This window comes from Cibotium barometz, chromosome 48 (genome assembly GCF_041138505.1).
Source record: "Cibotium barometz isolate CiBa-2024 chromosome 48, ASM4113850v1, whole genome shotgun sequence".
Taxonomy (NCBI): Eukaryota; Viridiplantae; Streptophyta; class Polypodiopsida; order Cyatheales; family Cibotiaceae; genus Cibotium; species Cibotium barometz.
Window position 1 is genome coordinate 3,221,639 of NC_141093.1, and position 17,282 is coordinate 3,238,920.

At 46.5% G+C, this 17,282-nt stretch overlaps 1 protein-coding gene across 1 annotated transcript in view; it reads left to right on the forward strand.

The window, feature by feature from the left end:
• Positions 1-958: 958 nt before the first annotated feature.
• The window catches only part of SAC9 (sacI homology domain-containing protein / WW domain-containing protein), a 101,073-nt gene continuing 84,749 nt past the window's right edge, over positions 959-17,282 (forward strand). The window contains exon 1 of the mRNA XM_086785178.1: positions 959-1,399. Within this exon, the coding sequence (XP_086641304.1) occupies positions 1,384-1,399 (16 nt within the window). The 5' untranslated portion in view covers positions 959-1,383. The remainder of the gene's footprint in view (positions 1,400-17,282) is intronic.

The following is a 17,282-nucleotide window of genomic DNA, read 5'->3' on the forward strand; positions in this document are numbered from 1 at the left end:
CTTTGGCATATCTTTGCAATTGTGCACTTTCATATTTGTCAACACCACTTGGTCACGAGCTTCCTTTAATTCCATCAGTTTTCTGCCATGTATCTCCTCCTTGAGCATCAAAATGTCTTGAATAATAATGAGATCCTCATGTGCATAGGACTCGCATAGGATCCCATGGGGCTAATGCTCTTCCATGTATTGTCATTAAAGTGGGCTTCCATTATGTCTAGGACTTAGTTCGATATACCCTACACGCCCTTCCGTTTGGTGGAGTGGATCATTTGTGTGTGTGGAGAGAGAGAGAGAGAGAGAGAGAGAGAGAGAGAGAGAGAGAGAGAGAGAGAGAGATGCGAAAGGTCAAAATGGCTTTGAGACCCAATATATAGATGAAGACCATCAGGTCTTACGCTAAAATGAGACCCAATACATAAATGAAGACCATAAAGGTCTTATGCCAAATGAGTGGTCCAAATAGTATGGAACAAAAAAAGAAACATTACATCCAACTTAAAAAAAACGAAGTCCTAAGGTCCATCAACCATGCCACTAAAAGATGTAACATTTGTAAAAATGCTAGATTAGAGGTGATCAGATATTGTTGAGGTTATTTTAATAGCAAGTGTGCAAGATGTATTCCCTCCCACCTATCAATCCCATAGTTCTCCCATCCTTCTAGTAATCCCCCAACTTGGATTTTTAGAGCTACCGACTCCCTTCGTTTACTTCCTCGATTCCTATGTTGACCACCATTGGCCTTATCTTACCGATTGTTTCCTTTACCTCTTCCTTTATCTCATCCTTCATTTTTGCCTTCACTTGCACTCCGATTTCCTTTGTTTGTTGAGTCTCAAACACATTTTTTTGGGTGGAGAGAGAGAGAGAGAGAGAGAGAGAGAGAGAGAGAGAGAGAGAGGTATTAATGTTGGTAGAATGCAACACGAGGGCATATACGACCAACAGTGGGACTTGTGGGACTTGAACTCCGGTGGAGAGAGAGAGAGAGAGATCTTTAGATCTAAAGCTAATCGTGGATAAAGAGAGCAGAAAAGCATTATGTAATATTGTAGTATTTGTTATTTTCAACATGAAAAATGTACTTAATTTGTCATAATCTTAGAAAATGTCTTAAAATTCACGTCTCAACCTTATAAAATTTAAGAGTCTGAACCTTAGGACCTTGAGCATTCAAGACGGTGCTTTCCTGGATTCTGAGAAAGCATCGTACGTATGTTAGCCAGGTTAGCCAAGATCGGCGGGGAACCCTGCATCAATTCTTCATCCAAATGAGGCGGATCGAATGGGTATGGATCGATTTGTTGGATGACCCATTGTAGCTGGATACGTTGAACCCGAGAATACTCGACAAGTGTCTCGTGCTTTTTGGATGAGATCATGGAAGCGCGTGCAGGTTTATTCCTCTCTCATGCCAGTCGATTCTCACAAAGTCTGTTTTTGATGCGTGTTTGTTCTCGTATGTGGGGGGGGGGGGAGAGAGAGAGAGAGAGAGAGAGAGAGAGAGAGGTTGTATAAAATGGCTAAGTCAGTGTAGGGATCTTTCACTGACCGAGAGAGAGAGAGAGAGAGAGAGAGAGAGAGAGAGAGAGTTCTACTTACTCACAAGATCATAAAAAGACACCAAAAGCGGTACTCCAGACATTGAGCATTGTGGTAGGAGATACTTAATGTATCTACCCTGGAAAAACTGATGTAAGAGACGGGATGACCCATCTTACTCTGCATCCATCCATCCATTAGCTGTCACATAGGGAGGTGACCCAGACATGATGATGCCCTCGACTTGGTGATCTTGGTGATGATGCCCTTGACTTGGTGTTCTTGGTGTTTAATGTACTGGACCTTGGTCATGGCATAAACTACGCACTGCATATGCTTTGAAGATTATCATCATTTGGTGATGATGGTATGTCTTTGTGCTTTGGGCTATCTCATCTGTAGTGATGGCTGTGCTCAACTGAATCGTAATGTTTTCAAAGGTGAAACAACGGGAAGCTATACATGCAATGAGGGTCTAAATCAGAGTTCATGGATAATTGATCTCTCCAGATGGTGAAACTACTGCTGCAGCCTGTGACTATTACTGCACAAGTAACCAGGACTTGGAAGACTTGCACACACCTGGATTGACACAGGAAGCAGGATGGTTTCTCTTGTTGATTTCCTACTTGTCACTTGGACCAATCGATGCCTTACTGCACAAGGAACCAGGAGTGGATTGAATGCAAGTACCTTTATGTTACATGCTCCACGTAAGCTTGAGTAAGCATTCAACAAGTCTTTTAGTGCTTGTTTAGAGTCACTTTCAAGCCACGTGGACATGATTCTCAGCATTAGTAGACTAAAGGGCAGATATAGGGTAGAATTGGATCAGATTGGAGTAGATTTGACAACTTGGTAGGCACCTAGAAGTGCCTAGGGCATGCACTATATGTGAGATCTTTTGGGCACAATATGAACACACGTAGTGATATTTATGATAATATTTTTGGGTCTGCAAAGTGATAGCCGACCAGAAAATCGCTAGCCATCAAAAACCTTTAAATAGCAATATTTGGGTCATATTTTAGCATTCGAAAATCAGTAGCCATCATAATTCTTTTCAGACAGCTACCTCCGGAGGCCCAGGAGAGGAGCCTCACTGGGATACGAGGCAGGGACGGACTTAGCCTCGACATCGACTCTTCCACCCTCTTGGAATGGCTTGCCCCAATCACGAACCCTCCCCCCCGGTGGTGGTTGGGTGTGTTCATCAGACTTGACATACCCTTGGCTAGAGCTTCGCCTTCCCTGCAGTGGTTGGGTGTGTTCACCAAACACGACATACCCTTGTGCAATTGAAGCCATGGGGTCAGAAGTGCAAAAGCAATTGTAGCATGAAATAGCTACCTACAAGTTGATATTGAAAGAAGATATGGAAACACAACTACAAACAGAGCTAACTACAATGAAACTGGAAATGCAAAGAGAGATGCAAAACCAGTTGAGTGAGAACCTGAAATCACGCCAAGTGATGGTTAAAGCCGAATGTATAATGGTATGTATGCCTCAAATGAAAGCATGTGTACATGAATGCATGGGAGATGTGAAAGTGCAACGTGTACAGGAATGTAAGGGAGAGATGCAATCATGTGGAGTCCGATGCATGGGTGAGGTGAAAGCCGAATGCTTGGAGAACATTAAGAAAGCGGAAGTGGAACTACCCATGCACGAAGCCTGCTTGAGATCGTCCAACTCAAAGAAGTGAATGGCAAGCTACAAGCTGATTTGGAAGAGGCTAAGAATGCCATCACTGTAGGTACCCAAACCCTCCGGCCTGAGGTGGAACCAACGACCTCTAAATTGGTTGAGGTTGCTAAAAAGGATCTTGACAACAAATGGGTTGAGGTGGCCAGAAAACAGAAAGTTGTCATGCCCTCCCAAGATGCCATTATGACAGCCACCTTGGAAGAAAAGCATAGAAAACATAAGGAACTTAATGTACGGGTAAGGGGCCTCGAAAAGGGCCCCACCCCTAGAGATGATGCCACCACATTGTGCAACAAAATGGGTGGAGGCATGGCGGATGGGGAAGGATGCAACAAGGGAACAACCCCTTATACTTAGATTCCCTGATGACACATCGCAGACGGAGTTTCTCAAAAAGAGAGTAAGCCTTTGGGGCTCCAAAATCTACTTGGGAGATGACTTGATGCAGGTACAAGTAGAACACCGCAAAACAAGTATGCCCAAGTCATGGAAGCACGGAAGGAAGGCACATGGGTGGTTTATCGCGATGGCAAAGTGGACTACTTGATGGGCTCTCCGGCCTTTACCCCTTACATAGAGGATTTCATCATACCGCCTCCCCCAATCGGAGCTGATCATACATATCTTGCCTACCATCTCAAATCTCCCACATTCGATGCCATATCCCATACAACCCTCCCCCTACATGAAGGTGCACTTCCACCACGATCTCGACAACATCTACAAGGATCACATATGGTATCGCCTCTCAGCCCTTGACTTACATACCACCTCCCTTGCCAATACCACCACCCAGCTCTCAGCTATCCTACATGAGTCAGCTCAAGCCACCTACCTGTGCACCACTCGTCCGCAAAACTGTGCCTCTATTGGATTCATACCCCAAAACAACCGGTATGATCAGGAGTGCAAAGCCTACCGTGTTCAGCTTCACCAAGACCAAGCAAGGGGCATCATCACGGCATGACAAGCACAACGGAGATCTAGGCGATTTACCAGGCTCTCCCTCTTGGCCATACTCATTAGCCCCATGCTTGATATTTTGGAGAGTGGTGTACCATCTACTGGGGGCTGATGCTCCTCTCATGTTTCTATGTTCCTAGTATTCCATGATGAGTTTCCATGGACAGTTTTGTATTACGTCAATGAGGTAGCTATGTTTATGTTTTGTTTGTGTTTTATTTTCCATTCCATGATGAGATATGCCATGGACATTATTGTTTCACTTTGGTATCATAGGCCCATTGGGTCTTTAGTAGACCCTGCTATACCTGCAGTACTTGCTGTAAACCCTACTGTGCCTGCAGTATCTTCTGGAAACCCTACTGTACAGGCTTTTGTACCTGCTGTACTTGCTGGAGAACTTTACCGTAGAGCCTTCTGTACCTGCTGTACTTGCTGGAAACCCTACTGTACCGGCTGCTCTTTCTGAAAACCCTACTGTGCCTGCTATACTTACAGTAGCACTTGCTGCACCAGCAGTTGTACTAGCCGTCATATCTGTACCTCTTGTACCGGCTGTACATCTTCTTGTATCTGCTGAATATCACACTACATCTAATGTGCCGGATGTATTTGCTGTGAACCGGCTCCGAGTGTACCTGCTATTGGGAACCACGTACTAGTACTCGTTCGTGTGCATGTACCTGTTTGTGTACTTGCACCAGGGAGGCTTGAGCCACGGTCTCTTCGAGGGTGTGAGCCAGGTGCTAGTATGAGAGCGCCTGTTCATGCGTAGTCTTGGAAAGATAGTTTCACGTTCACTCCCCTTCAAGTGTATGAGGCTGGTGGCCAGGCTACTTTGACTCATTCGACAAGTCTGGCATCAACAATCTACTCCCAGCACACTTTTGTTTGGGTAACTTGTCTTCATATTTGCATTGTATTGGATTATCTCGAAGGCAAGCCCTTGTAACTTTGTGCAGATTAAAATACTCCAATAATCTACTTTAGTATTGAGGGGGGGGGGGTCGGCCCGTTCGTGGCCCAAGTGGTGGTGTATTGTGTGCAATGCTTGTCTCTTGCGGATTATCTTGTGCAGTGATGTATATTTAAGTTGTTTTGTGCATTGTGGCTATTTTATTTTAAGTGTTGATGCGCGTATTGTTCATGAGACGGCGCCCAACCTTTAGGTTAGATTAACCTTAGCTTGGGGTTAAGGCATGTTAAGTGGCGGTTAGTAGCTTTTATGAGACACTTGATATATTTGGCTCCCAGTTTATAGGAGGCCTATATAAGTGACTTTATGAGTCAGTTCTAGGGAGAGCTTCTTAAACCTGGACTCGAGGCCTTGAGACTACTCCGTGCTTACATCCGCCGATGGGTGTGTACTAGTGGTATGGGACACTAGGGACTTCGCACGTGGAACTATGTCTATGATGCTACTACTGTGCTCGGGGGTGAGCTTGAATAGCTCTATGGTTGGGTGGTGAGCTAGATGCTCGAGTCTTTGTGTGTTTCTATTTGTTTATTCCTAATCGCAGGGTCTGATAGCCTGGGGCCTTCACAATAGCCTTGTTGGGAGACAAAGTAATTCTCTCTCTCTCTCTCTCTACATACATACATACATAGAGAGAGAGAGAGAGAGAGAGAGAGAGAGAGAGAGAGAGAGAGAGAGAGAGAGAGAGAGAAATGAAATGATATATTAACGTCCTCAAAAGGCCAAAATGACCTATGAGACCAAAAAGGTTACGACAATTGGTGGATCTGATACAATGTCTGTGTAAGAAAAGCTAAAACAACTAAACAACTAACTGAAACTGAAACAATAACTATGAGGAAAAGTAAGGTACTAGGAGCTCCTAATGATAACATCTGGGGAGGAAAACTCCAACAACAAAGGTAAGCATCATATACATCACTATCCAAAGATGTCTCTCATCGGTCGATGGCGGATATCCTCAATGTCCTCCATGGTGAGTACTCTAACTGGACGTCTCCCATGCCGTGCTAGTATGGTCCTGATCCTCTGTTGTAGTCTCCGCCGGTGTCGAGATGGGCCTCTCATCTTGGGGCGTCTGGACCGCCCCAGCTCTATAGCCCGATCAATCAGTGTACCTCTGGTGCGGCTATACTCTGGGGCTAGCTGCAATGTCTTCTGGCCTGATTGCTCAATCTCTGGTCGAAAGAAGTCTGTAATCTGCCTTTGTAGGTGTCTCTCCCTCTCTGATCCCCTCCCTCTCAAGAGACCCTCTCTATGTCTACGTAGCTCCAGCAAGTATAATCCGAGGCATCTCTGATCTTGGTATCTCATGACTCTGGAAAGTGGTCTGAAACCCTCTCTGAACAGGTAGTGAAAACGGCCTTGTATCTCATAATATACTGGACAGTGACATATGTAATGTAACTCTGTCTCTGGCTCCATCTGGCACAACTGACAAATCCTGGCCTCAGCTGGTACTCCTCTGAATCTACCAGTCTCGATCTCTAGCTGGTGTGAGGATGTGCGCATCTGACCAATAGCACACCGTACCCCATGAGAAAGATGAGTCTCCATGTAGCTGGGTCTAATCACAAGCCCATCCTCTGTGAGCTAGAGAAGGTGATCTCTATAGAAAGCCATCTTTGTACCAAGCTCGTGTGTCGGCTGTATCCATGTCCTCCTAGTGTCCAGCTGAGTCAAGTCCTGCCAGATAAGTCTGGCATGAATAAAGTGCTTTGCTACCAAACCATCATGATCATATGCTCTCCCAGACCTCATCCTGTCAATAGCTTTCCTTGCCATCTCAGTAGTAAAGAAAGCACATGTTTCTGGGCATGGCTCCGATGGGTCTGGCAGGGGCGGCTGTCCTGGTGCTGTGTACAGGGATGCTGCATACTCACCCCAAATCTCTGTGGAGGTAATGGCTGGTGATGGTGAATGCTCATCGAATAGTCTCCATGCCTCGCCTGAGTCCTGACTCATAAATAACTGATACAAATCCCTCTCCAACCGAGCAAGATAAGCCCTCTTCTTCCATCGCACCAGGTGCCGGAAGGTAATCCGTGACTGTCTGTGAGTGGTAACACCCATGAGCACACCTCTCTGTAATCTGATCCTCATCTCTCTTCACTCCTCATCATACCAGCTGTTCTGGGGCACGTTCCCAGATCGTCTCCGTGTAGGCTGACTATGGGGATATGCCTTTGATGCTGTAGCATGAAGCGTCTCTATCAATATCTGAGTGAGCTCATCTAATGGCCGTCCCGGCTCCTCGGCACATAAGCGTCTGTATATCTCATCCGTGTACATGGTGTCAGTCTCCCTCGTAAAGGTATAACGAGTGTGTGTGAAGTCCTGTCCCAATGGAGCTGTGCTGAACTGAAATGTGAGAGTGAAGGACAAGATAGCATGATCCACTGCTACTCCAACCGGCCTAGTGCCTACCATAAAATCCTGAAAAGAGGGAATGAGACTGGGCTGAGCCATAACATAGTCCACTGTACTAGCACCATGCCGATGTGGAAAGCTAGTGAAACCGCCCGCTGTTGGGAATCTTTGTAGGCCATTCAGGATGGCCAATCCATGTGCAGTCTCCATGTCTATCAAATACCGCCCATACACAGTATGTTCCTCATCCTGTGAGAGTCTAGATAGGCCCATATGCCTAACATCAAGCTCCCTCAACATCTCCTCTAAGGTATCATAAAATACTGTCTGGTTATGGGCGGTCCTGGCATTGAAGTCCCCCAGGAGAATGATGTCACCGTCCCTGGAGAACTCCCAAATGTCATCATTCAAAATAGAAAAGGGAGATTACCCGCTAGGTGATGCATACACTGATGTACTAGGAGCAAAATAGCATATAGCAATGTAGAGATATCTGCCCGTCTCTGCCCTCAGTCTAACCCACATGTACCTAGCCTGCTCATCTCTGCGGACTATATGTATCAGTGGCTGCAGCTCCTCTCTAAACAATACTGCCACTCCTCCTGAGCCCCGTCCTCTATGCTCTGAACGAGTCTCTTGTCTACAAGCTGTCTCCCATCGGTATCCACTAACATGTGGCATGGACTGTCCAGGAGCCTGATGCGTCTCACAGTAGAAGATGATGTCCCTCCCAGTGAAACTATCCTCAAAAGCCCCTACATCAAGGCGTAGAGATCCATTACAATTCCAAGTAGCAACTTTGAGTGTAGTCCCATAGGTCTCGCGCCGTCATGAAGAGTGCCTCTCCATAATCACCACTCTACCATCTCTGTAGAAGGCCACTTTCCCTTTCTCTCGGGCTGCCCTTATCTCGGGCATAACTTCTTTCATGTGGGCAAGTTGCGAGAGTGTGAGGTCATCTCCAAGAAATATTCTCGTCTTCTTGAGTGTAGGACGTCTCTTCAAGAAGTCCTTCTTCGCTTCCATGGAGGGGAAACGAATGATAAGTGCTCTCTCCTTAGAAGATTCGCCACTACCTTCTCTCTTCTTTCCCACTCTCCATGCCTTTGTGTGTGTGGCTTCAATGCCCATCAAGAAAAGAGCTCCTTGGTTTCCCCCTCCGCATCATCACAATCTTTTAGACCGGACACTCGTAGATGTAAGGCCCGGGTCTTCCTCCTTTGCTCCTCTTCAAGGGTCATGTTGATGATGGTGGGAGTGGGGATGGGTGGCGATTCTTTACCTTTACCTTTCTTGGCGACCTCGATCCATTTCTCCGTCTCATCCATCTTCTTTTATGTCTCTGTGATCACCTCCACCCATGAAGATGTCTTCTCTTTATGTTGCTCCTCCTCCTCTCGAATGATCCTCATTTGTTCCTTGATGGTATTCAGCTCTTCAATAAAGGAGGGCTGAAATTTTCCATCCTGAAGCTTGCCTTGTGAAGTGGCTTCCAACTCCTTTTTGAGGGCTGAGATTTCAGTGGCTTGACTTTTAGCATGCAATTTGGCCTCCACTAGTTCCTCCTTTAAGGTTGAAATCTCAGCCTCTTGTAGAGGGACGGGGCCAGCCCAGGCGCGAACAGTGAAGAGAGAGAGAGAGAGAGAAAAGAAAGAAAGAAAGAAAGATTTTATTAACGTCTTCCAAAAGACCGAACTCGGCCTATGAGACAAATGAGTGTACCTGTGTGGGGTATCCTCTGACATCCCAACAAAATGAAAAAGTACTGAACTAAAAAGTTGAATCTGGGTGTGCAATAAGTACAATGAGTGGGGGAGGTGATGGAGCTCTACTACTAGGAGAACGCAAAGCTATATGCATGGAGTATACAATCATGATATGCAACCTAGCTAGCTCCCTCTTGTACCATACTGGGGGTATAGAATGGTATACATCAATGAAGGGGGTGTCCACCGCTCCCTGAAGAACATGCTTGGGTGTGCTCTGAAGCGAGCCAATCGCTCCGCACCCTCTCTGTGAAACTGAGCTTTGATCTCTGTCATCTCTCTCTGGTATAGGCATGGTGTCCGAAAGCCAGGTGTCCTCTGTCTCCTGCGGGCTCTGTGTGTCTCTGCTCTCTGGAGAGTAATTCCCTGCTGTGTAGGGGCTGGGAGTGGGGTGGATCTCTGAAAAAATGTAGTAATCTGTGTCTGTCGTCTCCCCTCTGGAGCTGTCTGAGCATGTAATGATGTCTCTCTGTGACGCTGAATGTCTAGAATGAATCTCCCCAGTATGTGCTGGTCTGCTGCCTCAAAGATTTGGCGTAGGGAATGTGGCTCTCTGAATAAAATGGGATATCTCTCTCTTATGGCTGTATATGCTCTTCATCTGCATACATAATGCTCCTCACTCTCCACCTCCTCTCTGCACAATCTGCATACCCTCTCCTCTCGGGGGATCCGTGCTGCTCTGCCAGTCTCGATCTCCAATCGATGTGATGAGACTCTAAGCTGACCAATAGCTACTCGGGAGGCGTGTGGTAAAAAGCCCTCCATGTATCTAGGCCTCTATAAATCCATCATCAGTGATACTCATGAAGTGAATCTAGGCCTCTCTATAAATCCATCATCAGTGATACTCATGAAGTGATCTCTGTAGTATAGCATCTTCGGTGGAAGAGGCTGTGTAGGTGATATCCATGTCTCTCGTGTATAGAGCTGCCATAGGTCCTGTTTCAATACTCTGTTCCTCTCACTATGAGAGAGACGGATATGTGGTGCATCCCTGTCATACTGGAATGGTGGTAGATGATCCGTGTCTAGGCCATGCTGTGAGAACCAATGTGTGACCTGTGCATACCATGATCCTCTGTCTCCTGCCTCATCCAGCTGTCTAGATGCCTCAAAAGCTCTGTATGACAATCTGTCCTGTGGCATCTCTCTGAATCTGTCTAGCAGGCATATAGTCTGGAATATGGCCTCTACTATCATCGGAGGCGTAGCAAACTTTGCTCGGATAATGTCATGAGGTACTGACGGTTTGTTGCATATCATGCGTGCCATCATGAGGGCCTGTGGTCTCTCTATCTATGTCCACCAATGGGTAGCAAGTCCTGGCGCCCATACCGCTGCTCCATACATCAGTGCCGGTGTGACTAATGTGTCAAATAGCCACCCCTTCGTCCGGGGTTCCTGAAAATGCGCCTGGTGGCACTGTCTCTCTAGCATAGCCAATGTTGCATATCCCCGTGTCAATCTGGCTCTGGTTGCTGAACCCATGGTGAAGCGCGTGGTTGTTGTTGCAGAGAAGGTAACCCCTAGGTACATGTATGATGTCACCACCTCCACCTGGCGTCCTGCGAGAGTGAATGTCAGCTGACTCCTGCCCTGTCTCGATGTATGAAAGACCATAACCTTGGTTTTCCCAAGGTTCATGAGAGAGAGAGGGTGGCGGAAGCAAACAACGAAGAGAGAGAGAGAGAGAGAGAGAGAGAGAGAGAGAGAGAGAGAGAGAGAGAGAGAGAGAGAGAGAGAGAGGGGGGGGGGGGGGAGCGGCAGAAGCGAAGAGAGAGAGAGAGAGAGAGAGAGAGAGAGAGAGAGAGAGAGAGAGAGAGAGTCAACAAGCGGGGCAGTAGGCGGGAGAGGGAGGCGACGCAGGTTCGAAGAGACAAAGAGGGCAGAGGGACGGGGCTTGCCTAGGCGTGAACAGTGAAGAGAGAGAGAGAGAGAGAGAGAGAGAGAGAGAGAGAGAGAGAGAGAGAGAGAGAGAGAGATGAAATGATATATTAACGTCTTCAGAAGGCCAAAATGACCTATGAGACCAAAAAGGTTACAACAATTGGTGGATCTGATACAATGTCTCTGTAAGAAAAGCTAAAAACAACTAAACAACTAACTGAAACCCATGGTGAGGCGCGTGGCTGTTGCAGAGAAGGTAACCCCTAGGTACACGTATGATGTCACCACCTCCACCTGGCGTCCTGCGAGAGTGAATGTCAGCTGACTCCTGCCCTGTCTCGATGTATGAAAGACCATAACTGAAACCGGCCTCTGATAGAAAACCAGAGTGCGGTAGGAGCAATCACCCGTCCACTTGTAGTCTAGATGAAAAACAAAACACAGATTGGGGCTAGAGTGCCCAAATCTGAAAACACAGCGACACCTGTTGGCCCCAAAGCTTGGCGCCCCTTGCGGTATTTCTTTATTCCATTAAAATAATATGTATGGCTGAGTACAACACAAAAACCAGCCAAGAGTTTACACCTGTAAGTCCAATCTGACTGCCCACAAATCCTTCTCAGCACAGAGGATCTATGCACACAGATCTGTGTCCTCAAGCAACACACTGTGCCTCCCTCTGATCAGCCAAGTTCACAAAGCAGGCCAGCCATGGGCATACATCTGGCATAACTCAAGAGCCTGATACATCTTCTCAGCTCAAACATACATATGCTGTTCAATCTCTGTCTTAATCCCTTGTCAATCTGCCATACTCCTCCTCTCACAAGGAGCCAGATAACACATACCTGTAGCAGACATCAAGCAATAGAAAGAGAGATAGATGAACAGAGTCAAGGCTTACCAAGTTCAGCTCGTGAAACAACACTTGAGGAAGCAACAGCACCAATCTGTGCCTGCAGGCACTTGAATCCACAATCCTGCTTCACACATGTGCTTGCACTTGCCTGTATCTTCCTCCTGATGTTCACTCCTATGCTGTCCTTGTAAAGTACAGATCTGAAAATCAGCACAGTACCCGTCTGTACCGCCTCGGGATACGTGCCAGGCGTTGTACTAGCATAAACAGCCTGCTGTCCACTTCTGTACCAGCCTGAATCAGCATACACAGGTCTGTCCAGCACCCAGAAAAGCGCCGCCTGCACCTGTATGTGCTGTATCTGACTGCCCGTACACTGTACGGCAGTCGTACAGGGGTGTACTTGCTGGAAAACACACTACACAGCCTGAACAGAGCTTCTGCGCAGCCACCAGCAGCTGTCCTGTGCGCCGCCAGCAACAGAGGAGAAAGAGAGAGAGAGAGAGAGAGTGTCCAGTACTGGCCGTACAGTGCTGTACGGCTGGTTTCACTCAGAAAAACAGCAACAAATCTGGTCTTCAGCAGTCGCCTCCTTCTCTTGCTTTTCCACGATTGTTCATCATGCGCATGAGGAAGCCTCTCCTTTTGCTACACGATTCCCCAAAAAGGGAAGAGAGAGAGGGAAGAGAGAGAAAACCCCTTCCCAATTTAATCCCTAGGGCCCCAACTTAATAAGTTACTAGGGCCACTAAGGCCTAGGGGCAAACTCCAATAAACATTAAAACTTAATGTTTTTAGTTCCCCCCTTCACACCTAGGGATGTCCACACATCTTAAACACTGTCCGGGCACCCCCCCATGTGAATCATAGAATATTCTGACCCTGCAACCACCATGCCCACACTTGTCCTGCTCCATTTTCACAGGGCCATGACATACCCCCCTCTTGAAAGATGGCAAGCGTCCTCGATTGCATTCTGGTGATGCATCACAATATCCAAAGTGAAATATACAATATGGCAAGATTAGCGTCCCAATCTCTCTGAGCCATACACATGTATCATCATTCACTGCAAACCAATGGCATAGTAATAGTCCAAGTTGTATACCACTGTGAACCATACATATCCACAAAAATCTCCATGTGACTAGTACACATATATCATAGAAGTCCCATAAACAGATGTACTGTCAGCCTTAGTACCTTCGGGTGAGATAAGATCTGCACCAAGCGACCTCTAGATGTCATCTGAGCCTGTCTGTATCAAGGGAGTGGAGGTGCTACCCCCCTCTTGAGCATCAGGTAATGCTCCAGACCCATGCTCTGCTGAACCTGAATGAGCCACAATAAGAGTCGGCTCTAACTCAAAGGCATCGAGATAAAGCTGCAAAACCTGAGGTGAATTTGTTAAGTCACCTTCCTCCATCCACTTCGCATCCATCGGTGAATAGTTCTTAAACTTCACAAGATAGCGACGGGAAACTTTACCTCGTACCTTCCTTTCTTTAGGTGCCAGTATTTGCTCTGGAATCAGAACCTCATCAAGTTCCTCAACTTCCGGCTGAGCCTCATCTGATACATCCTCAGGCACATCCCCACGGAAAGGTCTAAGAAGACTCACGTGAAAAGCATTGTGAATCCTCCAGTGATCTGGTAACTTCAAACGATAGGTTACCTCACCAATCTTTTCCAAAACCTGAAAAGGCCCATAATATCGCATGCTCAACTTAGGGAATAAGCGCTCTTTACCCTTCATCTTCTTGAGTCTAGCCTTTTCAAAGCGCAAAAGAACCCAATCACCCAATGCAAACTGTAAATCACGTCTGTGACGGTCTGCGGCTTTCTTTTGCTTCTGCTGAGTTTTCTGGAGGGCCAACTTAACTCTCCGATAAGCTTCATCCAAGCTCTCCACATACTGATCAGCCTCAAAGATCTTATCCTTTGTATGCAAAATGGGTGGAACCTTCTTCCCTCCTTCTACAATCTCAAAAGGCGCCTTGCCTGTCGAGCTATGTACAGTGTTGTTATATGCAAACTCCACTAAAGGAAGATACTTTTCCCATTGTTGCTTGTGCTCTGACACATAACACTTGAGAAGATCTAACACTGTAGAGTTAGCCTCTTCTGACTGACCATCTGTCTGTGGATGAAATGACGATGAAAACTTGAGAGTTGTACCCATGTTGTCAAACAACCCTCTCCAAAACAAACTCGTCATCCGTGGATCACGGTCACTAATGATAGACGTAGGCAAGCCATGATACTTGAAGATGTTCGCCATGAACAACTTCACCATATGATCCACTTTAATTGTCTTCCGCACGGGAATGAAATGAGCCTGCTTACTGAACCTGCATATGATAGTCCAGATGCCATCATTTCCCGTTTGTGTCCGTGGAAGATCAAATACAAAATCCATGGCAATGCTCTCCCAAGGTCTATCCGGAATAGGTAAAGGCTGTAATAACCTTGGTGTCTTTTGACGGTCAAACTTTACCTTCTGACATACGATGCATTGCCTCACAAAGGCATCAACATCTCTTCTCAAGGTTGGCCAATAAAAGAAAGTCTCCACTGCTTTGACCGTGGCGTCAATACCTCTATGACCTGCATACGGTGGAGCATGACTTTCAATCATAACCTTGAGTCGCAATGGCCTGGTAACACACAGTCTGCCATGCATCAATAAAAACCCATCTCTGAGAGTGTAATGCTCATGCCGCTGACCCTCAGACATCTGATCATACAACCTTTCAAAGTCCTCATCATGGGCATACTGCTCTTTCATTTCATCAAGCTCATGATGATAAGCAAGTGAAACTGCAGAGACCTGTGGCTTGCGTGACAAAGCATCTGCCACTACATTCTTTTTGCCTTCCACATGCACAATCTGGAAGTGAAACATTGACAAAAAGTTTGCCCAACGCATATGCTTCTCTGAAAGCTTAGTCTGCGTGAGGAAATATCGCAAGGTCTGATGATCTGTCTGTACAGTAAAATCAGCCCCAAGCAAGTAGTGTTTCCATGTAGAAAGAGCGTGAATTACAGCCAACATCTCTTTCTCATACACCTGCAAATGCTTCTCGGCATCTTGCAAAACTCTACTCTCATAGGCTATCACATGTCCCTCTTGCATGAGAACTGCACCAATGCTACTTCCACATGCATCACACTGGAAGGGTGATGAGCTAGGCTGAATCAACCCCTTATTCAACAGCTCCTGCACCTGACTCATAATCTCTTCCTGTTGGGCTGCACTAACACGATACGGCGGTCTATTCGGTGGAGTACTACCAGGAATCAGATCTATGGCATGATCTTCTGGCCTCTCAGGAGGTAATTCTCCTGGCAATGACTCGGAAAAACAGTCTTGAAACTCATTTAAGAAATCAGCCCTGTCCTTATCTAACATTGACAAATTAGACTTAGACTCATCATCCCTTGCATCCTTTACATAAATCAAGTACGCGGAAAGATGCTTTTTCATTACTGATGAAATCGCCGAAGCGGATACAATAGGAACAGATTCCCCTTTGAGTTTTACATCCAATACATGCTCTTTCCCTCTATGAGTCAGAGTAATTTTCCTATTGTAAGTATCCACCACCGCATGTACCCTGTGGCACCATGGCATCCCCAACAAAACATCACAGCCATCCAAAGGCATGATGAAGAACTCCTCGCTGTCCACATAACCCTGCAAATGAAGCCGAAGCTTCCCAATGATAGGAGTAACGGGTTCTGCATACCCTGGACAAGCCATATTTGCCTCATGTAACGGCCCCATCTCCTCTGCGCGAATCCCCAATCGGCCAGCCAAATCTGGTGAAATAAAGTTGGCTCTAGCACCTGTGTCAAAGAAGATCAAAGCATTCTGATCTCTCACTTTGCCCCATGCCCTGCACAACTCTGTAGCTTCACCACTTAGCTGCTCACCCACAAGATCAGGAACTAAGCCTGCAGAAGGCTTTTGTTTCTTTGGCTTGGGCTCTCCTTTATTGTCAGGGTCCTTCTTGGACGTTCTTTTGGGACAATTGAATGACATATGCCCCTCTTCAGTACAGTAAAAACACTTTTGAGCATCTCTCAAAGCCTGTCTTTCCTCAGAAGTCCTTTTGGGCATTGGCAACTTCTTATACTTTGTCTCTGTAGACCCTTTAGCATCACGAGAAGCATGCCCAAATTTTTCAGCTTTCTTGCCCAACTTCTTACTGCCTTTAAATCCAGATGAACCACCTGTGAGTAACGCATTAGCTGTCATAGCATTTTCAATCATCTGTGATATGTTCGTTACTCTTGTCTTTATACAGTAATCTCGTACCTCCTTGGGCAGCCCACAACAATATTTCTCAACCTGCTCAGATAATGGCACGGCACGATAAGAAGTCACTGGGAGAAGAGCTTCCCAAAACTTCTTGTTATAATCCTCCAAACTATCACACTTTGAAGCATCCAGCTTGTGCCATGCGGTCATAACATCCACCTCAAATGTAGATGTGAGCCATACGGAAGAGAAAACCTGTTTGAATTGAACCCATGTGGTGGGTGCTATGCCCTGCAAAAGAAGAGTAGACCACCACTGCAAAGCATTGCCCTTGAGAAAAGTGGCAGCTTTCCTCACCTTCGAGGACTCTGTGTAATTCCCACCAGAAAAAGCAGCATCAAACTGCTGTAAAAAGGTAAGTGCCTTCAATTTATCCTTGGCCCCACTGAAAGTGTCAAACTTCACTGCAGCTCCCCCTTCCTTGTAATCCTTCGCCTTTCCCATAGGCGTTAGATTATCATATGGAAGTGGTTTTGTGAGATTGCTGCCCCCAACATTCATACCCATCATTGGGTCAACATTTCCCATTCCAACACCAGGCATACCATACATCCCAGCCATGTTTCCATACATTCCACTATGCATACCTGGCTGCATGCCACCAAACATATTGCCTTGCATCCGAGGTTGCATGCTTCCAAACACATTTCCTTGCATACCGGACTGCATACCACCATACATCCGAGGTTGCATGCTTCCAAACACATTTCCTTGCATCCGAGGTTGCATGCTTCCAAACACATTTCCTTGCATGCCAGGCTGAAAATTGGCTCCAAAAGGCCCATACATACCCATGCCTCCCTGAGGATAACCCCCAGTCATGGATTGAAACACCGAGCCACCACCAAAATAACCTGGATGCATGTTCTGCTGAGGAAT